We start from the raw sequence: 26,845 nt of genomic DNA on the forward strand, positions 1-26,845 counted from the left end.
CACCTGCTAATGCTAATTACTGTGACAGCAGGAGCGCCGGATGGGAGTTTTCAACTGCCGCTCCTGCACTATAAATAAATAATTTAAAAAAAAACATCATGGGTTCTCCCCTAATTTTGATAACCAGCCAGAAAAAACTCACAGCTGGGGGCTTCAGCAAGACTAGTTATCAAGAATAGAGGGGTCCTTGCTCTTTTTTAAAAATTATTTAAAAAAACGGCGTGGTGTACCCCCTATTTTTGACAACCAGCCTTGCTAAAGCTCACAGCTAGGGGCTAGTAATCTCAGGCTGGTAAGGGACCATTGATATTGGCCCCCCAGCCTAAAAATAGCAGCCTGCAGCTGCCCAGGAAAGGCACATCTATTAGATGCGCCAATTCTGGCATTTTGCCCAGCTCTTCCCACTTGCCCTGTTGTGGTGGCAAGCGGAATAATGAGGGGTTAATGTCACCTTGCTATTGTAAGGTGACATTAAGCTGGCTTAGAAATGGAGAGGCGTCAATAAGACGCCTATCCATTACTAATCCTATAGTAAGTAAAGGGTTAAATAAACACACACATGCAGAAAAAAAGTATTTTAGTGAAATAAAACACCACACAGTTTTGACCATCTTTTTATTGTTCTGCCATTCCAAGAAAAGCCATCGATCTTCTGTAATAAAAATAAAATAAAAAAGCAAAAGTATACTTCCTAATCCGTCATAGTCCGATATAAAACGAGTGTCCCACGCAGTATCTAGGGGAGATAAAGCTTACAACCGGGAGTGCTGCTAATGCGATCGCTCCTGGCTGTAAGCTACTGGGGAATGAATGAGACGGAGCGGGCACAGGCTCAGTAACATCACTGAGCCTGCGCTCCCTCACAGCCTGACCTGAGGTAACCTCTGCACCGTGGGAAAATGCCGGGGAAGAGGATACAGCAGGTAATTTATCGATCTATTCTATCAATCTTTCTATTCTATCTATTCATTCTATCTACAGGAAGTTTTTTTTTTCTGTGTGCACTCAACTTTATTGGTATACACAAAGAAAAAAAAACGCACCAAAAAAACAGCAAAAAATGCACCAAAATCGCACCTAAACCTGCATTTATGGCGCCGCTTCTTTCCTGCCAAGATGATCAGGTTTTGCTGCAGCAAAAACGCCCTGTGTGAACTTACCCTTAAAGATCATTTCATTTTCAACTTGCTAAACTGTTCACTATAAGGGTATGTGCACACATTGTGGATTTTGCTCCGGATCCACAGTGGATTGGCCACTGCTGATTCACAGCAGTTTTCCCTGAGTTTACAGTACAATGTAAACTTATGGAAAACAAAATCCGCAGTGCACATGCTGTGGAAAAAACGCGCGGAAACGTAGCGTTGTTTATTCCGCAGCATGTCAATTCTTTGTGCGGATTCCACAGCGGTTTACTCTTGCTCCAAAATAGGAATCCGCAGGTGTAAAACTGCAGGTGGAATCTGCACAAAATCCACAACAAAATTGAGGTAAATCCACGGTAATTCAGCAGGAAATCCACAGTGCGATTTACCTGCGGATTTCCCAAAATCAGTCAGGAAATTCCGCAGCGTGTGCACGTACCCTAACACTAGTTTTGACCAAGGGTGCCCAAACTTTTACATGCCACTGTATGGGAAGCACAAAGCTTAGAACCGGAGACTCAGTTGTCGGACCGGGGATTCTGACCTGAGCATGGTCAGACGTATGAAACCGAGCTTACTCTTTATTTACAATTTGAGTATTACTTCTTATTGCGAGTGTCATCATCTAAACTCCCTTCTTTATGTGTGGACCTCTAGCTTTATATGGTAACTTCAGAAAATATATGCTTTTAGTACCTACAGACTTTAGCACGTTTTCTTGTAGGCATACTGCTATCATGTTGCTTTTTAGGCCTTTTTGTATAGAAATATTTATTGGTGTTACTGTATTACTGTTTACATTTGCTAAAATTTACTTCCAGGGAGAAGATGGATCTGAGGGTTCTAAGGGTGACAAGGGAGACCCAGGACTTTCTGTAAGTGATATAATTCCATTTAACATATATGTCGATGGAGCTACATTGCAGGGCTACAAGAATAAAGATCTCAGCCATTGTATTTACTAGAATGCGATTATTTGCAAATTATCACTAGGAATTAGGGGCGGACATACTATTGACAAAACTAGTGCAGTCCTACAAAGATCCAGGAAGTAAGGGGAGACATTTCCACATCCAAAGCAGCATGCAACTTCTGTCAGATAAACATAAAGGGGTGCTTTATGATAAACTATTGTACAGAAAAGGGCCCATATACCGCCCTTGCCTGATCTGTTGGAATGGAGGTGACTTGAATGTTACCATTGTTTTAATTTTTATTTCAATAATTAATAATACACAATAAGAAACTTTTCAATAAATCTTATTACACTGACTTATCTTATATTGAATTTATTGTTTGTATATGTCCCCGCTTAATTGTAAAATGCTGCAGAATATGTTGGTGCTATAGAAATGATTATTATTTATTAATATTAGAGAAATCTGCTTCTTTCTACTCCGAGGCTGATCTTTCATTTTCAAAAATCTCAATTTACGGGTAAAATCTATATTCAGTGAATATGGACTTTCCTCTTATTGAAATAGGAGAAGGCAGTTGCTACTGATAACATTCTGCATAGGGTTAAGGAGGGAGAAAAAGGAAGGAGGAGCTCTGCCTCTCTACATAGAATATTACCAGAGGACACAAAAGAGCACAGTGAGGTAAAAAATACTCTGTTGTAAAAAAAAAAAAAAAAAAATCACAGTAATAAGCAAGTGCTAGTCAAAAGATGGAAAAATCAGGGTATTTAGTTGATACGTTTTTTGCAAAAAAATGTATACTAAGCTGCTCCACCAATCGTCAAGGTATACCCATATCAGAGCAGTCCTAACTAATGTATATAATCCCTATCTGATGTATTTAAAAACCTGATCATCTGTATAGTACCTGTATAAGCAGGGTTCAGAGAGGGAATATCCATGTGGACATGCTGGATGGAACAGCTTAAGTGCAAATAACCCACAAATGAGTGGTGGACTCCCCAGTCTTGTAGAAACAAGAGAACAATTATAAAACCAGAAACACATGGGCTACTTGCACATTGAACAAGTCTGTAAGAACATGTTCACACACCACCAAGAAACTTGAAGACACAAAAGAGCACAGTGAGGTAAAAAATACTCTGTTGTAAAAAAAATCACAGTAATAAGCAAGTGCTAGTCAAAAGATGGAAAAATCAGGGTATTTAGTTGATACGTTTTTTGCAAAAAAATGTATACTAAGCTGCTCCACCAATCCTCAAGGTATACCCATAGACTTGTTCAATGTGCAAGTAACCCATGTGTTTCTGGTTTTATAATTGTTCTCTTGTTTCTACAAGACTGGGGAGTCCACCACTCCTTTGTGGGTTATTTGCACTTAAGCTGTTCCATCCAGCATGTCCACATGGATATTCCCTCTCTGAACCCTGCTTATACAGGTACTATACAGATGATCAGGTTTTTAAATACATCAGATAGGTATTATATACATTAGTTAGGACTGCTCTGATATGGGTATACCTTGACGATTGGTAGAGCAGCTTAGTATACATTTTTTTTGCAAAAAACGTATCAACTAAATACCCTGATTTTTCCATCTTTTGACTAGCACTTGCTTATTACTGTGATTTTTTTTTTTACAACAGAGTATTTTTTACCTCACTGTGCTCTTTTGTGTCTTCAAGTTTCTTGGTGGTGTGTGAACATGTTCTTACAGACTTGTTCAATGTGCAAGTAGCCCATGTGTTTCTGGTTATAGAATATTACCAATAGTAACTGCCAAATCATATCTCAGTAATGTAAGGCTATGTTTCCATGTCTAGTAATGATTAGAGATGAGCGAATATATTAGAAAAATGAACGCCAAGCATAAATTCGGCACAAATATAGCACATTCGGATTCGTGATTGGAAACACGAGCAAATTTTTATAAAATTGGGAAAAATTGGTAACATTCATTAAAAAGTGCGGGAAAATATTTATGTTGCCAGTGCCACTAAAGTATTTTGAGCACTTTGGCTACTACAGTATAATGGTGGTATATGATTGCCTTGCACAGGCGTGTACTATGGAGGACATAGAATGAACTTCAACCCAATATTGCGGCCAGCCAACGGGAAAGGAAAGGGTGAATCAAGCACCCGAAAACTCCGCCCATATGACCGAAAACCGGTCCCGCCAAATTCAGGTGACAGGTTCCCTTTAATGAGACACACTTTACAAATTTGCAGAGCGAATCCACACCAACTTGGTACTGCGCAGTCAGAGCTCACTGCAGTCAGGCAGTGTTAAAATTGATATGCCCTCCAGGTCGAATTTGAGTAATGGCTATCTTTACTGAATCTGGATCAAGGGAAGTCTATGTCCAATAACAGTGCTGCAGAAATGAGCCCTGACACAGTATGTCTTGTTATTTAGCCTGGGCCAACACAGTACAGATGTGGAACATATTATGTTCACACAGTGGGCACAGATTAAGGACCTCAGTACCCTTCTGCACAGTTTTGAAATGGCTACTAAGATGGTTAGGGCTGACAATGCCATCATCACCATAATTATTCCGGTCAGCTACATGCTGGAACAGACTTTGAATAGCCTGCAGGAGGAGGTGGTGGTACCAGAGAAGGGGGAGGAAGCACATGAGAATGCGGACAGGATAACATTGTCTCAAAATTCCAGACTGCCATCACACCGGCGGATGCCAAGGGAAGGTGGATTACTGCATTTGAGGGGGACTAGTGATACCAGGCAAACTGTTAGTGAAGATGCAAAAGCACAGGAACAAATGGAGAAGGAAGAGTTAATGGGCGACCAACTGTCAAAAGATGAAAAGGAAAATCATCTTCTCTCTGTTGTTTGTGGTTGGCAGGAGGGGACTGAGAAAACAAGCATCAGTATTACCCAGCCACTAACACAGTATAGGCTTGGACTTCATGGAAGAGCCCAACATATTATGAGTGCCTTCTTGCTGCACTATCTGCAACATGATCCAAGAATAGTTATGATTCAAAATAATGCTGACTACTGAGTTGCCACTCTGTTAGATCCACGTTATAAGACAAAATGGACCAGCAAATGCTGGAGTATCGAAACACGATTTTACACAACATTAAGAGAAGTTTTCCCCAAGACAGCAGTGAGGCATACAGTGTGCATCACAGCTCTAGACTTCCAAACTCTGGCACGTCAATTCGTCAACAGCAAAACATTAGGAACTGTAGCAGCAGCAGTATTGTAAGTGGAAGAAGCAATTTCTGTGAGTCCTTTGACATATTTTTTAGACTAGCTTGTGCACCAGCACAACAGAGTCCAGATCTGACATGTGGTGAACGACTGGAGAGGATGATGTAGAAACATCCAGAACTCAATATCAATACCTTCAGTGAGGGTTTGGACCCTTTCACATTTTGGTCTTCAAAAATGGTTGGATGACCTGAGCTTGTCTCTCACGCCTTGGAGGTTTTGTCATGCCCAGCAGCCAGCATTCTCTCAGAACGTGTATTCAGCACTTCTGGTGGTGTCCTGACAGATAAGCGCAGCTGGCTGTCCCCTGAAAGCGTAGACCGCCTAACTTTCATCAAGATGAACAAGTCATGGATCTCCAAGAACTTTTCCACACCAATCGCAGAATGTACAGACTGGGTGATGCTTTTTATGCTGCCGCTGCAGATGTTAACACTAATTTGTGGAAATGTGAACAGTCTTGGTTGGGTCTACATCTGCTAGGTTGGCTGTAGTGGAAGAGATGTCGCTCCCCAATATACAATTTCTACTCTGTTGAATTTAATTCCACTTTAGTGGTGTCTGCCCCTAATTATTAAAAATTTGAAGACTCCTGATTGGGTCTCCATCTGCTGGGTTGGCTGTAGTGGAAGACATGTCGGTCCCTATTATAATATTTGGAAATGTGAACACTTCTGGTTGGGTCTCCATCTGTTGGGATGGCTGTAGTGGAAGAGGTGTTGGTCCCTTTTATACTATTTCTTCTCTCGTGAAATTGATGTCACTTCATTGGTGTCTGCCACTAATGTTTGGAAATGTGAACACTCTTGGTTGAGTCTCCATCTGCTGGGATGGCTGTAGTGGAAGAGATGTCGCTCACCATTATACAGGGTGGAGCGCGGTAATTTGCTGATTTGGGAATGAAATAAAAAAATTATGATCATTAGAAAAATTTATTTTATATTTTAATTATACTGAACAGTAATGGAATTTTTAAATTACATGGTTTTAAATAGTGTATCTGGCAAATGTCGACCTTCGCTAGCCACACACTGCTGCATACGTTTTCTGACGTTTTCATGAACTCTAACAAGCATGTCCACTGGTATTCTGCCAATTTCAGCTTCAATATTGTTCCTTAGGTCTTCCAAGGTGTTGGGACGGTTGATATACACCTTAGACTTCAGGTAACCCCAAATGAAAAAATCGCATGGGGCTAAATCTGGTGAGCGTGCTGGCCAGTTCACATCTCCCCTCAAAGAGATAAGCCGTCCAGGAAACATTTGCCTCAAACAATTCATGGTAACCCTCGCTGTGTGTGCAGTGGCACCATCCTGTTGGAACCATGTATCCTCTAGTTCCATTGCCTCAAGAGCCGGCTGCAAATAATCCTGTATCATAGACAAGTACCGTTCGGAGTTCACAGTTATGGCACGACCATTATCCTGAAAAAAGTAAGGACCAATGATGCCTACTCGTGATATGGCGCACCACACAGTGAAAATGAGGTGAAAATGTGCCTCATCAGAAAAAAACACAATTGCGTCACGGGGTATCGTTGCTAACATGTCTTCACAAGAGGTCCGCCGTGTCAAATAGTCCCATGCTGACAAATGTTGGACCACGCATATTTTATACGGGTGAAAATTCAGTTCATCATGAAGAATCCGGTGGAGAGAACGTCTTGAAATGCCAAGAGCAAATGATTGCTTCCGAGCAGAGCGTTTCGGAGATTGCAGTACTGCTGCTCTAACTCTCTCGATGTTTTGTGGTGTTGTAATCCTTCTCTCAGGTCCCCTTCGTACACATGACACATTCCCTGCTGTTCTGAATGCATTCACCCAATTTACAATTGATTGCCGTCCAGGAACACGTCCGCGTGGAGGAACAGCGAATTGTAAACGAAAAGCACGCTGCACTGCAATGATCGAGTGGGCATTTGAAAAATACGCTTCAACACAAAATGACCTCTCCTCATGTGTCCACTGCATGATGGCAACTGAAAGGCAGAGGAATACAAATCTCCCATCAGCCACTGTAAGCCACACCCACTCTCCCCTCTCTTCGACCAACAGTGCCGCCACAGCATGCAGTGCAAAAAAGCAAATTACCGCGCTCCACCCTGTACTATTTACAGTATACTCTGGTGAAATTTATGCCACTTTGGTGGTGTCTGCCACTAATTTTTGGAAATGTGAACACTCCTGGTTGGGTCTCCATCTGCTTGGTTGGCTGTAGTGGAAGAGGTGTCGGACCCTATTATACAATTTCTACTCTCATGAAATTATATAACATAGTAACATAGTTTTTAAGGTTGAAGGAAGACTTTAAGTGCATCTAGTTCAACCCATAGCCTAACCTAACATGCCCTAACGTGTTGATCCAGAGGAAGGCAAAAAATACCCATGTGACAAAGAGTAAGCTCCACATTGGGGAAAAAATTCCTTCCCGACTCCATATACAGCAATCAGACTAGTTCCCTGGATCAACACCCTAACAAGGAATCTAGTATATATACCCTGTAACATTATACTTTTCAAGAAAGGCATCTAGTCCGCTCTTAAATTTAAGTAATGAATCTCTCGTTACAACATCATACGGCAGAGAGTTCCATAGTCTCACTGCTCTTACAGTAAAGAATCTGCATCTGTTATTATGCTTACACCTTCTTTCCTCCAGATGTAGAGGATGCCCCCTTGTCCCTGTCTCAGGTCTATGATTAAAAAGATCATCAGAAAGGTCTTTGTACTGTCCCCTCATATATTTATACATTAATATAAAATCACCCCTTAACCTTCGTTTTCCAAACTAAATAGCCCCAAGTGTAATAACCTATCTTGGTATTGCAGACCCCCCAGTCCTCTAATAACCTTGGTCGCTCTTCTCTGCACCTGCTCCAGTTCAGCTATGTCTTTCTTATACACCGGAGACCAGAACTGTACACAGTATTCTAAGTATGGTCGAACTAGTGACTTGTATAGAGGTAAAATTATGTTCTCCTCATGAGCATCTATGCCTCTTTTAATGCATCCCATTATTTTATTTGCCTTTGTAGCAGCTGCCTAACATTGGCCTTTAAATGTGAGTTTGTCATCCACCCATACTCCCAGGTCTTTTTCATTGATGGTTTTGCCCAGAGTTTTAGAATTAAGCACATAGTTATACATTTTATTACTTCTACCCAAGTGCATGACCTTACATTTATCCCCATTAAAGCTCACTTGCCATTTATCAGCCCAAGCTTCTAGTTTACATAAATCATCCTGTAATATAAAATTGTCCTCCTCTGTATTGATTACCCTGCAGAGTTTAGTGTCATCTGCAAATATTGCAATTCCACTCTGTATGCCCCCTACAAGATCATTAATAAATATGTTAAAAAGAAGAGGGCCCAATACTGACCCCTGTGGTACCCCACTGCTAACCGCGACCCAGTCCGAGTGTGCTCCATTAATAACCACCCTTTGTTTCCTATCCCTGAGCCAGCTCTTAACCCACTTACACATATTTTCCCCTATCCCCATTATTCTCATTTTATGTATCAACCTTTTGTGTGGCACCGTATCAAAAGCTTTTGAAAAGTCCATATACACTACGTCCACTGGGTTCCCTTGGTCCAGTCTGGATCTTACCTCTTCATAGAAATTGATGAGATTAGTCTGACAGGAATGGTCCCTAGTAAACCCATGTTGGTATTGGGTCATGAGGTTATTCCTCCTCAGATACTCCAGTATAGCATCCCTTAGAATGCCCTCCAGGATTTTACCCACAGTAGAGAATAAGCTTACTGGCCTATAATTACCGAGTTCAGTTTTTGTCCCCTTTTTGAATATTGGCATCACATTTGCTAAACGCCAGTCCTGTGGTACAGACCCTGTTATTATGGAGTCTTTAACCCTCCGTCACATACAACTGATCTGACAGGCGCTTCTCTTTTACTTTCATTTCTCCTTCCTCACCAGATTGTGAGGAAACCCTCTCCCTCCAGGTAGTCTCCTGTCTCTTGAAGGTCTGTGAAACCTGATATCACAGTTGGATTTCAGAGCTTCAGGGGAGAGGATATAGCTGCACAGATCTCTCAGGCTCATTGTATGTGAATACGTCACATTCAGTAAGGTTGGTATTTTATGTTTTTATTCATCACAATAGTTTATTTAGCTTGTTTTATGAATGTATAGCACAAAATGTGAGGATATTTCATAGAAATAAGGGAGATTTTATAAAAGAAAGTGTGCTGCTCAGGCATATACAGTAGTTCCCTAACATATTCCTTCTCTTGCTTCAGATTATCTGCTGAAATGGAGAGGAAAATGTACAATTTATCCAAACAACTTGATGTTGAGGAAGTAACAAACATGCTGTTAGATGATAGAGACCTCACACTGAATGAGGATTTAGGAGAGGAAAGTGAGATTGATTCTCATGATGAGGTGGAAGAATGTGTCCTGGATTCTGAAACAGAGCAAGATGGTGACAGTGGTGAGGATGAAGAAGTTGGATCATATTATATTGGAAAAGATAAAAATACTAAATGGAACAAGAAGCCATTCCAGAAAAAACGTAGGGAACCTTTAAACATTATTACTCACCTTCCTGCAGTAATAGGAACTGCACGTAATGCAAAAACTGCAGTTGAATGCTGGAACAGTATATTTACAGATGACATTCTGGACTCTATTGTCACATATACCAACCAATATATAGACATTATAAAGGACAAGTACATCTGCAACAGAACCATCAAGCCCACAGATGAAATAGAACTGCGTGCTTTTTTTGGATTACTGTACCTTGCAGGAGCTTATAGGGCAAATAGACAAAGTTTGGAAGAACTTTGGGGTAAAGATGGGGATGGAGTTGAAAAATTTAGCCTTGTTATGTCCATAAACAGATTCAAGATTCTAATTCGTTGCCTTCGGTTTGACGACAGAACTACCCGAACCGAACGCAAAACACATGACCGACTTGCTCCAATTCGTGATATATTTCAAAGATTTGTTGTAAACTGTAAACAAAGTTATTACCCTGGAGAGAATCTCACTATTGACGAACGCTCCCTGGTTTTCGTGGTAGATGTGCCTTTCGTCAATATATTCCATCAAAGCCAAACAAATATGGAATAAAAATTTATGCCCTTGTTGATGCCAGTAAGACCTACACTTACAACCTGGAAGTTTATGCAGGAAAACAACCAGAAGGTCCTTACTGTGTGAGCAACAAACCCATTGATGTTGTAAAAAGACTGGCTGAACCCTTATTTGGATCGGGTCGCAATATTACAGCTGACAATTGGTTTACAAGTTGTGATCTGATTGATTATCTGAAAATTCAGAAGCTGTCATATGTGGGAACTGTAAGAAAAAACAAAAGGGAATTGCCGCCACAGTTTGTAAGTGTGAAAGAGAGACAACAGTACAGCAGTATGTTTGCATTCCATAATGGAAAGGCTTTAGTTTCCTATGTACCACATGCCAAAAAAATCGTACTTCTTCTATCAACACTTCATGATGATGCTGCCATCGATCCTGGGACTGGGGCAGAAAAAAACCCGGAGATAATTACATTTTACAATGCCACCAAAGGGGGTGTGGATACAGCAGATCAGATGTGCTCCACTTTCAACGTCAGCAGAAACATCAAACGCTGGCCAATGGTCATATTTTTTGCTATGTTGAATTTGGGTGGTATAAATTCACAAGTAATTTATCTTGAAAACAAGCTTGAACCACTCCGTAGACGATTGTATCTGAAAAAATTGGCCCATGAACTAGTACTTGGAGAGCTACGCAGGAGAAGCGTGAAAACAATCGGTATCCCCTCTCGCCTTCAAGTTCAGCTCAAAAGGTTCCGCCCAGAAGATGATGGTGAAAAGTCACCATCTGCACCACCTCACAAAAGAAGGAGATGCACCACCTGCCAAACGGAAAGCGGAACCAGAAGGCTTTCAAATTATGAATGTCTCAAATGTCATAAAGCAATTTGCCTGACACATGCAAAAATGGTGTGTAATTCTTGCTATTTGCTCTGCAAGTGTGACTTTTCTGGGGAAACCTCAGCATCTACTTCTGATTGAATATGTTTTTAATAGTACTTAAGGTACCTTAAAATTAAGTTTGTGTTCAAAAATTTTCTTTGTACATTTTTTTGAGAGAGTCGAACTGGGGACTATTTGGCGGGAGTTTTGAAAAGTTTGTATTTCATAGTTATTAGTTTTATGTTAAGTAAATGTTTTTTTTTGCAACTGATTATGTGTAGTCTCTTTTATTACATCCCTATGAAGGTCACTGATCACTTTTAGAGCACTGAAATTGCAAACATTAGATATTATAGGTATTTTTCCAGCAGGCGCCTGACAGGCACGTTGTATGTGAACTCGTTAGTCCGAATATTGTATGTGACGGAGGGTTAAAGATTAAAAATAATGGTCTATCAATGACTGTACTTAATTCCTGCAGTACTCGGGGGTGTATCCCATCCGGGCCCGGAGATTTGTCAATTTTATTGATTTTTTAGATGCTGCCGTACTTCCTGCTGGGTTAAGCAGGTGACACTTAATGGGGAATTTTTGTTATCACTGATCATATTGTCTGCCATGGAATTTTATTGAAAAAAGTCATTTAGCATATTGGATTATTCCTCATCCTCATCCACCATTGCACCCAGACTATTTTTAAGAGGGCCAACACTATAATTTTTTAGTTTCTTACTATTTACGTAGTTAAAGAATATTTTGGGATTGTTTTTACTCTCTCTGGCAATGAGTCTCTCTGTCTCAATCTTAGCTGCCTTGATTTGCTTTTTACAGAATTTATTTAATTTTCTGTATTTATTTAATGCCTCATCATTACCTACTTCCTTTAATTCTCTAAATGCTTTCTTTTTGTCACTTATTGCGCCCCTTACAGCTCTATTTAGCCATATTGGTTTCTTCCTATTTCTAGTATGTTTATTCCCATACGGTATTTACTGTGCACAGGTCCTATCCAGGATGCTAATAAACGTCTCCCATTTTCTTTGTGTATTTTTATGTCTTAGGATATTGTCCCAGTTTATTTTACTAAGATCATCTCTCATTAGTTGGAAATTTGCCCTCCTGAAGTTTAGTGTCCTTGTAACCCCTCTACTACACACTTATTAAAGGATACATGAAAACGTATTATTTTGTGATCACTATTCCCCAAGTGACCTCCAACCCTTATATTTGATATGCGGTCTGGCCTGTTGGTTAATATTAGGTCTAGCAGTGCCCCCCTTCTTGTTGGGTCCTGAACCAATTGTGAAAGGTAATTGTCTCTCATAGTTGTCAAAGATCGATTACCTTTGCTGGAACTGCAGATATCCATTCCCCAATCCATTTCAAGGTAGTTGAAGTCCCCCATAATAATGACTTCTCCTTGAGTCGCAGCTTCATCTATTTGCTTTATGAGGATATTCTCCGTTGCTTCAATTATTTTTGGAGACTTATAACAAACCCCTATGAGTAATTTGTTATTTTTCCCCCTCACCTTTTCTCCACCCACAGGGACTCTACATTTTCCTTAGATTCACCTATATTATCACACAGGATTGGTTTTAAGGATGATTTTACATGTAGACAAACACCTCCCCCTCGCTTATCCGTTCGGTCATTTCTGAACAGACTATAACCCTGCAAGTTAACAGCCCAGTCATGGCTCTCATCCAGCCACGTTTCAGATATCCCCACCATGTCATAATTATGCTTCAACACCATTAAATCTAATTTGTCCATTTTGTTGGCGAGGCTTCTGGCATTAGTATACATACATTTTATGTATCTTTCTTCACCTCTATTCTTTCTTAAATTATTATTTGATCTAACCCCACCCCCCATGCCACCGCCACCCCAACTTCCTTGTTTGTGCCAATGTCTCTATCTGCACTATCTTCCCCTCCTATAAATTGAATTCCCCCCCCCAATCCCTAGTTTAAACACTCCTCCAACTTTCTAGCCATTTTCTCCCCCAGCACAGCTGCACCTTCCCCATTGAGGTGCAGCCCGTCCCTAGCGTAGAACCTGCAGCCAACTGAGAAGTCGGCCCAGTTCTGCAGGAACCCAAACCCCTCCTTCCTACACCAATTCTTGAGCCACTTATTAACCTCCCTAATCTCCCATTGCCTTTCTGGTGTGGCACGTGGTACAGGCAGTATTTCGGAAAATACCACGTTGGAGGTCCTTGCTTTCAGCTTGCAGCCTAATTCTCTGAAATCATCTTTAACCCCTTCATGACCGGGGGATTTTTCGTTTTTCCGTGTTCGTTTTTCGCTCCCCTCCTTCCCAGAGCCATAAATTTTTATTTTTCCGTCAATTTGGCCATGTGAGGGCTTATTTTTTGCGGGACGAGTTGTACTTTTGAACGACATCATTGGTTTTAGCATGTCGTGTACTAGAAAACGGGAAAAAAATTCCAAGTGCGGTGAAATTGCAAAAAAAGTGCAATCCCACATTGGTTTTTTGTTTGGCTTTTTTGCTAGGTTCACTAAATGCTAAAACTGACCTGCCATTATGATTCTCCAGGTCATTACGAGTTCATAGACACCAAACATGACTAGGTTATTTTTTATCTAAGTGGTGAAAAAAAATTCCAAACTTTGCTAAAAAAAAAAAAAAAAATTTGCGCCATTTTCCGATACTCGTAGCGTCTCCATTTTTCATGATCTGGGGTCGGTTGAGGGCTTATTTTTTGCGTGCCGAGATGACGTTTTTAATTATAGCATTTCGGTGCAGATACGTTCTTTTGATCGCCCGTTATTGCATTTTAATGCAATGTCGCGGCGACCAAAAAAACGTAATTCTGGCGTTTCGAGTTTTTTTCCCGCTACGCTGTTTAGCGATCAGGTTAATACTTTTTTTTAATTGATAGATCGGGTGATTCTGAGCGCGGCGATACCAAATATGCGTAGATTTGATATTTTTTTAATTGATTTATTTTGATTGGGGCGAAAGGGGGGTGATTTAAACTTTTATGTTTTTTCTATTTTTTTCACATTTTTTTAAACTTTTTTTTTAACTTTTGCCATGCTTCAATAGCCTCCATGAGAGGCTAGAAGCAGGCACAACCCGATCGGCTCTGCTACATAGCAGCGATCTGCTGATCGCTGCTATGTAGCAGAATTGCACGTGTGCTGTGAGCGCCGACCACAGGGTGGCGCTCACAGCGACGGGAAATCAGTAACCATAGAGGTCTCAAGGACCTCTATGGTTACCATTCACAAGCATCGCCGACCCCCGATCATGTGACGGGGGTCGGCGATGACGTTATTTCCGGCCGCCTGGCCGGAAGCGGTAGTTAAATGCCGCTGTCTGCGTTTGACAGCGGCATTTAACTAGTTAATAGGTGCGGGCAGATCGCGATTCTGCCCGCGCCTATTACGGGCACATGTCAGCTGTTCAAAACAGCTGACATGTCCCGGCTTTGGTGCGGGCTCACCGCGGAGCCCTGCATCAAAGCAGGGGAGCCGGCATCGGACGGTATAGTACGTCCGATGCCGGTAAGGGGTTAAGGACCTTCCACCTACCTCTAACTTTGTCATTTGTGCCAATGTGCACCATGACCGCTGGGTCCTCACCAGCCCCTTCCAGTAATCTGTCCACCCGATCAGTGATGTGTCGGACTGGAGCGCCAGGTAGGCAGCACACCGTTCGACGATCCCTGTCTTTGTGAAAGATTGCCCTATTTGTTCCCCTAATAATTGAGTCCCCCACTACCAGCACCTGTCTGGCCTGTCCTGCTCTCCTATTTCCCTCCTTACTGTAGCAGTCACTCCTCCGGCTTTCAGAGGACATGCCTGGCTGCAGCAGTGCTACCCCTGTACTGGCACCCCCCTCATCTGCCAACTTAGCAAACTTATTGGGGTGTGCCAGATCAGGACTAGCCTAGCTTGCACTCTTCCCTCTACCCGGCCTTCTAACTGTCACTCAGCTTGCTGATTCACTTTCCTGCAGCTCCATCCTACCATCCCCCGCCTCATCTATCCCATTGCGCGTCTGCTCAGTGAGCAGAAGACTCCTTTCCATATTGTCAATGGATCTCACTGTTGCCAGCTGCACATTTAGATTCAGAATCTGGGTTTCAAATGCACAATGTGCTCACATCTCGCACAGCAGTATGCACCCTCGACCAGCTGATCAAGGACTGCATACATGTTGCAAGATGTGCACTGGATGGCATTAACAATAGTGGAGCACATTTCCTAATGGGGATAGCACCACACAGAAACGTTAAATAAAGAATAAATGAAAAGTATCAATAAAACACAGACAGCAATTCAGTAATTCCTCGCTTGGAAACTCCCTGAATCCAAAGTCACTGAATCACAAGTCACACCTACCGCCATTCACACTTACGCTCAGGTCACACTCAGCTCGTTCACACTCGCTAAGCTGAAGATTTAAAGAATTTTTTTTCTCTTTCCCCTCAGCAGCAATTCACCTTACTGTTCAATGCACTTCCAAAAATTGATGCCACTTTGTTGTTGAGGCCGCTTTCCTGGTGTCTGACCCTAATTTGATGTGTTTTGGCAGCTTTTGGGAACATTTGAAAGTGTTATGTATGCATTTGTTTTTGCCTACCCTTAACTTCAGTGGCGTTCAGTGAATATTCAACGGTGAATATTGCTAAATCGGCAATCATCATATAATCTGAACCGAACATTGAAATATTCACTCATCTCTAGTAATGATCCTTTTTTAGTCTTTTATTTGCTAACTGATCTCTACTAGGTCCATTTTTTAAATGGAAAAAGCTTTTTCTCGCTGGATTTGTTAGAAATTAGCGACAACAAATGCCACATTGCCCTTTCACTCCAATATTAAAAAAACAGATGCGACAGAGATCAGTTAGTGAATAAGGACTAAAAAGTTGTGTCATCATAACTTTTTTCCTAACCGATTTCTGCTGCATCCATTCTAACGGTTCATTACTGGATATGTGAATAAAGCCTTACAGTCTGTCTTCACTGAATAAAGATTTCACCTTCAAATTGAGAAAAATAAATGATCAGTCAAGGAAGAAAAGGAAGTGGATTTCTCTGATATACTGTGGGGAAAATAAGTATTTCATACACTGACGATTTTGCAAGTTTTCCTAGCTACAAAGAATGGAAAGGTCAGTAATTTTTTATTGTAAGTACATTACTACATTTTTCGGACTATAAATGCACAGGACCATAAGACGCATCCCAAATTTTCTGAAAGAAAATAGGAAAAAAAATTAATGTGTCAAATGGGGGTCTGTCTTACAGTCCTAATTCAGCTTACCAGGGGGGTATCGGCAGCACTGGTGGCCACAGGGGGTGTTCAGGGGTCCAGCGATATGGCTCCCATCCCAGAGTGGTGTGGCAGGTTCAGTGGTGGTAAAGGTGCGGGGGGCTGCTCTGGCATTCATTGCTGTGATGCAGTGGCCTCCAGGAAATCCTATCCCAGGCTGGTGCGGCAGGTTCGGCAGTGCTCTGTGGTGCGGGGGATGTGCTGGCATTTTGTGAAAGCCTGGAGGCCTCGCACATCCATTGCTACAATACGGTGGCCTCCGAGAAAATGGGCCCCGGGGTCAGCACATGCTCAGATTGATATCTCGGCAACAAAATCTCATCCTGAAATCTTGTTGCCGAGATCTCAATCTGACCATACGTCGCCCTCGGCGTCCATTTTCTCAGAAGCCACCGCATCACAGCAATGGATGTGAGGGCCTCCGGGCTTTCACAAAATGCTGCCGCAGCCCCTGCACCACAGAGCACCGCCAAGCCTGCTGCATCAACCTAAGAAGGGAGTGTGATCATCGCCCTGCAGAGTTGGACCGCCGCAGAATTGCCCGACTCCTGCTGCCGCCACACAATTTGTAAGTATAGTCTGACTATAAGATGCACCCCTATTTTCCCCAAACATGTTTTGGGGAAAAAGTGCGTCTTATAGTCAAAAAATATGGTACACTGTGGGAAACAGAAAATCACATTGTATGATTTTTAAATAATTAATTTGCATTTTAAATTCACCAAATAATTATAAACTAAATATCTCAATTGAAGTAAAATGTAGAATTATAAAACCTAACTTTTAGTATTTAATTTTAATATTTTAAAAGCTAATATTTTATTTTTATTATTGTATTATGTTATTTTAGTGTTCAATATAGCTGATATCTAAAGCAAAATTAAGGATAGTATATTCTAGTCGCTGATTGGAGATTTAGGGTGTCCTTTAATGTGAATAAGTGGTTATGTTTGATAAGTGTTATTGAGGTCAGAATATTAATATAATAACTAGAGTTGAGCGACCTTGACCTTTTTAGAGTCGAGCCGGGTTTCGCGAAACCCGACTATCTCAAAAGTCGAGTCGAGTGGAATCGGCCGATTATCGCGAAAAGTCGGGGATCGACCGAAACACGAAACCCAATGCAAGTCAATGGGGGAGCATAGTCGGCAGTGAGTAGAGGCCAGGAAAACATGTACAGAGCCCATTGTATTGGCAAAAACATCCATTCTTGCTACTGAAGCTTGTCAATCGTAATTTAGCTTATAATAATTGTAAGGCATTGGAAATTGGGGGTCATTTGGCTAAAGTTGTGGGGGGTAGGGCTGGTTCAAGCAATTAGTGGGCCAAGGACATCTTAACCACGTCACGGCAGTGGAGCAGGGAGAGGTAAGTATTTCAGCTTTGCAAGTGCTGTGATCCTGAGCAAGCAGGGGGGGCCCACTCGTTGGCATTGGCACTGGCACAGGGCCCCTCAAAGTACAGCGGTGTGTTTGCACGGCGGGGGCGCCTCCCACCGGCAGCAACACTTTTGCGTACTATGAGAGGCCCTGTGCCAGTGACGTCGCCAACGAGTATTCCTCCCCCCACCTGATGAAGGAACCTGCACCTTCATCTGCACCTTCCTCTTTGTCCCCGTGTAATGTGGTATGGTATGCGGGAAGGGGGACCTGACTTTCAGCAGGGTCACAATCTTGCAGTGTAGCGTGCACGGGGAATGTTGCGTTATGGGTCAATGTACCAGCAGACTCATCTATCACTGGCTGGGCAATGGGCAGGATGAGGGGGAAACAGATATGGGCCCAAAGAATAAAGTGGGCTAAATGCAGTTCAAAATTGGAAACAGGACTAACCAGGGGGCATTGCTTTGTTCAGTGGAGGACAACTGGAATGAGAGGCTGACACAGAGAGTAGGCCCAAATCAGTAAGTATTCTAAATGCAGTTCAAAATTGGCAACAGTAGTAAACCGGCGGCACAGCTTTGTTCACTGGAGGAGAACAGCAAGGAGCGGCAGACACAGATAGAAGACCCCAACCCAACTAGTAGGCCTAATGCAGTGTTGTTTTCAACAACTACTAAACGAGAGTCAGAAGACCGAAGCAATGGAGAGGAAACCTGGGGAACACCTTGGAGTGGAACACATCGTCTCTACACCCCATACCCAATTTGTAGGCCTAATGCAGTCTAGTTTTCAACAACTACTAAACGAGAGTCGGAAGACCGAAGCAATGGAGAGGAAACCTGGGGAACACCTTGGAGTGGAACACATCGTTTCTACACCCCATACCCAATTTGTAGGCCTAATGCAGTGTAGTTTTCAACAACTACTAAACGAGAGTCGGAAGATCGAAGCAATGGAGAGGAAACCTGGGGAACACCTTGGAGTGGAACACACTGTCTCTACACCCCATACCCAATTTGTAGGCCTAATGCAGTATAGTTTTCAAAAACTACTAAACGAGAGTCGGAAGACCGAAGCAATGTAGACGAAACCTGGGGAACACCTTGGAGTGGAACACACCGTCTCTACACCCCATACCCAATTTGTAGGCCTAATGCAGTCTAGTTTTCAACAACTACTAAACGAGAGTCGGAAGACCGAAGCAATGGAGAGGAAACCTGCGGAGCACCTTGGAGTGGAACACACCGTCTCTACACCCCATACCCAATTTGTAGGCCTAATGCAGTGTAGTTTTCAACAACTACTAAACGAGAGTCGGAAGATCGAAGCAATGGAGAGGAAACCTGGGGAACACCTTGGAGTGGAACACACCGTCTCTACACCCCATACCCAATTTGTAGGCCTAATGCAGTGTAGTTTTCAACAACTACTAAACGAGAGTCGGAAGACCGAAGCAATGGACAGGAAACCTGGGGAACACCTTGAAGCGGCAGACACCGTTAGTAGGCCCTACTGAAGTAGTAGCCCCAATGCAGTTTTCAAATTCCTAGAGGCTGAAAACAAGACTATTGACGCTCAGCTTTTTTCAAAGGAGGACAGCTGTATTGAGTGGCGCAGACAGACACAGGTAGTAGGCCTTAAACCAAAAATGTGGCTCAATGCAGTTTAAAAAAGGTTACAGGGGTACACAGGCAGCATTGGTCTGGTCAGTGGAGGACAATTTCAATTATGGACCGCAGACAGACTTTGTACGCCTACTATTAAAATAAGGATGCTCTATGCAATTAAAAATAGGTTCCAGGGGTCCACGGGCAGCAGTGGTGTGGTCAGTGGAGGAGTATTGGAAGGAGGGACCGCAGACAGGCGTAGTAGGCCTAACATAACAAAATTAGGCTGTAGGCACTTTAAAATTGGTTCCAGGGGTACACGGGCAGCAGTGGTGTGGTCAGCGGAGGACAATTTTAATTAGGGACTGCAGACAGACTTTGTAGGCTGTCCCCTGTGGACCATGCATCCAACACATTAACCCAGTGCGCCGTAATGGACACGTAACTTTTAGTGGACATGCCTACTGGTCCATGCGTCTCTTGTCAGGTGCACCTTTCTACTGTTTGATTGCCTGAGTGCTATGACAATGCAGACTTTTTCATGCCGGTGGAGGGCTGGGATGGCTTTTCTCGCAAAAGAAGTGTCGACTGGGTAGCTTGAACCGTCGTACAGCGTAGTTCATCTGGGCTTTATAAATATAAAACAAAGAAAAAAAGTAGGCTCCATGCACTTTCAGCTGGGTTCCAGGGGTACACGGCCAGCATTGGTCTGGTCAGTGGAGAACTATTGGAAGGAGGGACTGCAGACAGGCTTCGAAGGCCTAACATAATAAAATTGGGCTGTAGGCACTTTAAAATTGGTTCCAGGGGTACACGGGCAGCAGTAGACAGGTCACTGGAGGACTAGTGGAAGGAGGGACCACAGACAGGCTTCGAAGGCCTAACATAATAAAATATGGCTGTAGGCACTTTAAAATTGGTTCCAGGGGTACACGGGCAGCAGTAGACAGGTCACTGGAGGACTAGTGGAAGGAGGGACCGCAGACAGGCGTAGTAGGCCTAACATAATAAAATATGGCTGTAGACACTTGGAATTCTCTTGCAGGGGTACACAGGCAGCATTGGTGTTGTCAGCGGAGGCCGATTGTAATGAGTGTCTGCCAGTTAGTAGTCCCAAACAATAAATACATGTTAATGTCTCGCATTACAACAAAACGAAAACACAAAAGGGTGCAATCATTAGGTACAGGGGTGGGCTCCTCCGCGTAGTTTCAGACCTAGTAATTTGGCGCAAAGTATTTACTTGGGTAAATATAAGACACTGCCCCTGACTATGTTAAGTACCATCATACATGTCAACACAATGGTATTGTCAGTGGCAGGAATTTACGGATATCAGGGCATAGACTAAACATTGGTGGAACTGTGAGAGATAATTGTGCAAGTGGTAGAGCAATGTTTGAGCTGGGGGGGGGGAAACTCTCTTGTGGCCGGCGGTACAGGCCCAGGGCCCCTCATGTTACAACAGTGTGTCTGACGTTGGGTGTGCACCACCACCGCCAGAGACACTTTATTGTACTATGAGGGACCCAGTGGCAGTGCCGTCGACCAAAATCGTGCACACTCACCTCTTCAGACAAACAGCACTCTCACGGGTGCTTGCGCCAAGTGGCGATACCACGGCCCCGTGTGGGGAGTTTGGCCATTTAGGGAGGTGTAAGCATGTCGTATGCTGGACAATCAGCTGCTGCAAATTACGAGATTGGTAAAGTCATTCAGAGTAGTCCACAGGCAAGACCTTTTCATAGGAAAGCTAGGTGTCGGCCGGGCAAGGTGGGGCAAAAGAATTTGAAATCCAGTTGTGGTTCATTTTAATGAAGGTTAGATCATCAACGTTTTGGGTAGCCAGACGAGTCCTTTTTTCGGTTAATATTGAACCTGCAGCACTGAATACTCTTTATGATAGGACACTAGCTGCCGGGCAAGCGAGCTCCTGCAATGCATATTCTGCCAATTCTGGCCAGGTGTCTAATTTGGATGCCCAGTAATCAAATGGGAATGACGGTTGAGGTAGAACATCGATAAGGGATGAAAAATAGTTTGTAACCATACTGGACAAATGTTGTCTCCTGTCACTTTGAATTGATGCAGCAGTACCTGTCCTGTCTGCGGTCATAGCAAAATCACTGCACAACCTGGTCAGAAAACCCCTCTGTTCAACGCCACTTCTGATTTCTGCACCTCTAACACTTCTAGTCTGCTGCCCCCTGCAGCTCGTGTTAGAACGATCACGGGCGCTGTGTGCTGGGAATGCCTGAAGCAAACGGTCAACAAGAGTTGATTGTTTGGTTGCTAATATTAGTTCCAAGTTCTCATGTGGCATAATATTTTGCAATTTGCCTTTATAGCGAGGATCAAGGAGGCAGGCCAACCAGTAATCGTCATCGTTCATCATTTTAGTAATGCGTGTGTCCCTTTTGAGGATACGTAAGGCATAATCCGCCATGTGGGCCAAAGTTCCAGTTGTCAAATCTGCGGTTGTGCTTGGTTGAGGGGCAGTTTCAGGCAAATCTACGTCACTTGTGTCCCTCAAAAAACCAGAACCCGGCCTTGCCACGCCACCAATTTCCAGTGGCCCCGGGAAAGTTTCCTCATTACAAATATACTCATCCCCATCATCCTCCTCATCCTCCACCTCCTCTTCGCCCGCTACCTCGTCCTGTACACTGCCCTGACCAGAAAACACTGAAGGACTTGACACATGTCTTGTATCTTCGACCACTGCACACCTGACAACTCCATGTCTGCCATCCTACTGCCTGCCCGTGTATATGTATCCTCCCACAAATACATAACAGCACGTCTCTGTACGCACAGTCTCTGAAGCATGTGCAGTGTTGAGTTCCACCTTGTTGCAACGTCTATGATTAGGCGATGCTGGGGAAGGTTCAAAGACCGCTGATAGGTCTGCATACGGCTGGAGTGTACGGGCGAACGGCGGATATGTGAGCAAAGTCCGCGCACTTTGAGGAGCAGGTCGGATAACCCCAGATAACTTTTCAGGAAGCACTGCACCACCAGGTTTAAGGTGTGAGCCAGGCAAGGAATGTGTCTCAGTTGGGAAAGGGAGATGGCAGCCATGAAATTCCTTCCGTTATCACTCACTACCTTGCCTGCCTCAAGATCTACTGTGCCCAGCCACAACTGCGTTTCATTCTGCAAGAACTCGGACAGAACTTCTGCCGTGTGTCTGTTGTCGCCCAAACACTTCATAGCCAATACAGCCTGCTGACGCTTGCCAGTAGTTGCCCCATAATGGGACAACTGGCGTGCAACAGTGGCAGCTGCGGATGGAGTGGTTGGGCGACTGCGGTCTGTGGATCAGCTCTCGCTTCTGCAGGAGGACGAGGAGGAGGAGGAGGAGGAGGGGGTGCGAACGCCTACAGCCAACTGTTTCCTAGACCGTGGGCTAGGCAGAACTGTCCCAAAATTGCTGTCCCCTGTGGACCCTGCATCCATTACATTCACCCAGTGTGCCGTGATGGACACGTAACGTCCCTGGCCATGCCTACTGGTCCATGCATCTGTTTTCAGGTGCACCTTTGTACTCACAGATTGCCTGAGTGCATGGACGATGCGCTCTTTAACATGCTCGTGGAGGGCTGGGATGGCTTTTCTGGAAAAAAAGTGTCGACTGGGTAGCTCGTAGTGTGGTTCAGCGTAGTCCATCAGAGCTTTGAAAGCTTCGCTTTCAACTAACCGGTAGGGCATCATCTCTAACGAGATTAGTCTAGCTATTTGGGCGTTCAAACCGTGTGTACGCTGATGCGAGGATAAGTACTTCCTTTTTCTAACCAGAGTCTCATGTAGGGTGAGCTGGACTGGAGAGCTGGAGATCGTGGAACTAGCGGGTGTGCCGGTGGACATGGCAGACTGAGAGACGGTTGGAGACGGTATTGTTTCCGCCGGTGCCCTAGATGCAGTGTTTCCTACTACGAAACTGGTGATTCCCTGACCCTGACTGCTTTGGCCTGGCAAAGAAACCTGCACAGATACTGCAGGTGGTGCGGAAAATGGTGGCCTTACAGTGACGGAAGGGATGTAGTGTTGCTGACTAGCTTCATTGGCCGAGGGTGCTACAACCTTAAGGGACGTTTGGTAGTTAGTCCAGGCTTGCAAATGCATGGTGGTTAAATGTCTATGCATGCAACTTGTATTGAGACTTTTCAGATTCTGACCTCTGCTTAAGGTAGTTGAACATTTTTGACAGATGACTTTGCGCTGATCAATTGGATGTTGTTTAAAAAAATGCCAGACTGCACTCTTTCCAGCATCGGATCCCTTTTCAGGCATTGCAGACTGAGCTTTAACCGGATGGCCACGCTGTCCTCCAACTGGTTTTGGCTTTGCCACGCATTTTGGGCCAGATATGGGCCCGGCAGATGGAACCTGTTGCGATGTTGATGCCTGCTGCGGCCCCTCCTCCTCCGCTTCAGAACTACTGCCGCCTGCACCCTGTTCCCCCAATGGCTGCCAATCGGGGTCAACAACTGGGTCATCTATAACCTCCTCTTCTAGCTCGTGTGCAACTTCGTCTGTGTCACCGTGTAAGTCGGTGGTATAGCGTTCGTGACAGGGCAACATAGTCTCATCAGGGTCTGATTCTGGATCAGTACCCTGCGAGGGCAATGTTGTGGTCTGAGTCAAAGGACCAGCATAGTAGTCTGGCTGTGGCTGTGCATCAGTGCACTCCATGTCAGATTCAACTTGTAATGGGCATGGCCTGTTAACTGTTTCACTTTCTAAGCCAGGGACGGTATGTGTAAAGAGCTCCATGGAGTAACCCGTTGTGTCGCCTGCTGCATCCTTCTCTGTTGTTGTTTTTGCTGAAGAGGACAAGGAAGTGACTTGTCCTTGACAGTGAACATCCACTAACGACGCGCTGCTTTTACATTTACCAGTTTCAAAAGAGGAGGCAAAAGAGCTAGAGGCTGAGTCAGCAAGGTAAGCCAAAACTTGCTCTTGCTGCTCCGGCTTTAAAAGCGGTTTTCCTACTCCCAGAAAAGGGAGCGTTCGAGGCCTTGTGTAGCCAGACGACGAACCTGGCTCCACAGCTCCAGACTTAGGTGCAATATTTTTTTTCCCACGACCACCTGATGCTCCACTACCACTACCATCATTACCAGCTGACAATGAACGCCCACGGCCACGACCTCTTCCACCAGACTTCCTCATTGTTTTAAAAACGTAACCAAAGTAACGGTATTTGTTGCTGTCAAACAACTTACACGGTGAGCTATAACTTCAGTATGATTTAGATATCCCTTTACAGGTGGGTGAGACCGCAAGGAAAATCAGGCACAATGTTACACACTCTGTTTTCGGTGGCACCAAATGAGAGAGATGCCACACACGCAGGACTGTCACTCAAGCACAAATGTCAATATTAATCTCCCACTGTTTTTTTTTATTTTTTTAGGGAGAATTTAGAAACCAAATAAAAAAAAAATAGGCTTTCTATGGCCCACTATTTGAGAGAGAGAGATGGCACACCCAGGAGTCAGGACTGGCACACAAGCAGAAAAGCCAATATTAATCTCCCACTGTTTTTTTTTATTTTTTCAGGGAGAATTTAGAAACCAAATAAAAAAAAAATAGGCTTTCTATGGCCCACTATTTGAGAGAGAGAGATGGCACACCCAGGAGTCAGGACTGGCACACAAGCAGAAAGGCCAATATTAATCTCCCACTTTTTTTTTATTTTTTCTGGGAGAATTTAGAAACCAAATAAAAAAAAATAGGCTTTCTATGGCCCACTATTTGAGAGAGAGAGAGATGGCATACCCAGGAGTCAGGACTGGCACACAAGCAGAAAGGCCAATATTAATCTCCCACTGTTTTTTTTTATTTTTTCAGGGAGAATTTAGAAACCAAAAAAAAAAATTGATTTTTTCAGGGAGAATTTAGAAACCAAATAAAAAAAACAAAAAAAAAGGCTTTCTATGGCCCACTATTTGAGAGAGAGAGATGGCACACCCAGGAGTCAGGACTGGCACACAAGCAGAAAGGCCAATATTAATCTCCCACTTTTTTTTTTTTTTTCTTGGAGAATTTAGAAACCAAATAAAAAAAAAATAGGCTTTCTATGGCCCACTATTTGAGAGAGAGAGATGGCACACCCAGGAGTCAGGACTGGCACACAAGCAGAAAGGCCAATATTAATCTCCCACTTTTTTTTGGTTTATTTTTGGAGAATTTAGAAACCAAATAAAAAAATAGGCTTTCTATGGCCCACTATTTGAGAGAGATGGCAAACCCAGGAGTCAGGACTGGCACACAAGCAGAAAGGACAATATTAATCTCCCACTATTTTTTTTTTTTATTTTTTCAGGGAGAATTTAGAAACCAAATTAAAAAAAATAGGCTTTCTATGGCCCACTATTTGAGAGAGAGAGATGGCACACCCAGGAGTCAGGACTGGCACACAAGCAGAAAGGCCAATATTAATCTCCCACTGATTTTTTTTATTTTTTCAGGGAGAATTTAGAAACCAAATTTAAAAAAAAATAAATAAATAGGCTTTCTATGGCCCACTATTTGAGAGAGAGATGGCACACTCAGGACTGGCACACAAGCCCAAAGGCCAATATTAATCTCCCACTGTTTTTCCCTCTTTATAGCCCCTGTGACGCCGCAGACAGCAAGCCAATCACTGCAATGCCCTTGTCTAAGATGGTGGGGACCAGGACCTATGTCATCACGCTGCCCACACTCTGCGTCCACCTTCATTGGCTGAGAAATGGCGCTTTTCGCGTCATTGAAACGCGACTTTGGCACGAAAGTCGCGTAACGCATGGCCGACCCCACACATGAAACCCGACTTTGCCAAAAGTCGGCGACTTTTGAAAATGAACGATCCGTTTCGCTCAACCCTAACAATAACCATTTAATACACTCGGGCCCAAATAATACTTCATTACAGCAATAGGATCATTCTTAGTCTGTGGCCTGAGAGAATTATTGTACTTTTGCATATTTGTATTGATGTTGTAATTTAATTTGCGTTTTATTGCATGAATTATTTGGTACAATAGAAGAACAGAACTTAATGTTTGGTACAGAAATCTTTGCAATTACAGAGGTCAGACGCAGGGTCGGACTGGCCCACCAGGAAACCGGAAAATCCTCCGATGGGACCATCCCCTGGCCAGCACCACAACTCTTGCCACCTTCATTTGCCTGCTCTGCCCTGTATTCTGATCGCGTGAGTCCATTATTCTATTCCGATGCCTGCACTGTTCAGCAACAAGTGATGTAAAGTGAGAGCTTACTCATTACCTGC

At 43.5% G+C, this 26,845-nt stretch overlaps 1 protein-coding gene across 1 annotated transcript in view; it reads left to right on the top strand.

Moving 5' to 3' along the window:
- LOC138676256 (collagen alpha-1(VII) chain-like) overlaps nucleotides 1-26,845 on the top strand; it is an 831,262-nt gene that overhangs the window by 708,296 nt on the left and 96,121 nt on the right. Inside the window, exon 95 of the mRNA XM_069765365.1 lies at nucleotides 1,967-2,020. Within this exon, the coding sequence (XP_069621466.1) occupies nucleotides 1,967-2,020 (54 nt within the window). The remainder of the gene's footprint in view (nucleotides 1-1,966; nucleotides 2,021-26,845) is intronic.

This window comes from Ranitomeya imitator, chromosome 4 (assembly GCF_032444005.1).
Source record: "Ranitomeya imitator isolate aRanImi1 chromosome 4, aRanImi1.pri, whole genome shotgun sequence".
In the NCBI taxonomy this organism is placed as follows: domain Eukaryota; kingdom Metazoa; phylum Chordata; class Amphibia; order Anura; family Dendrobatidae; genus Ranitomeya; species Ranitomeya imitator.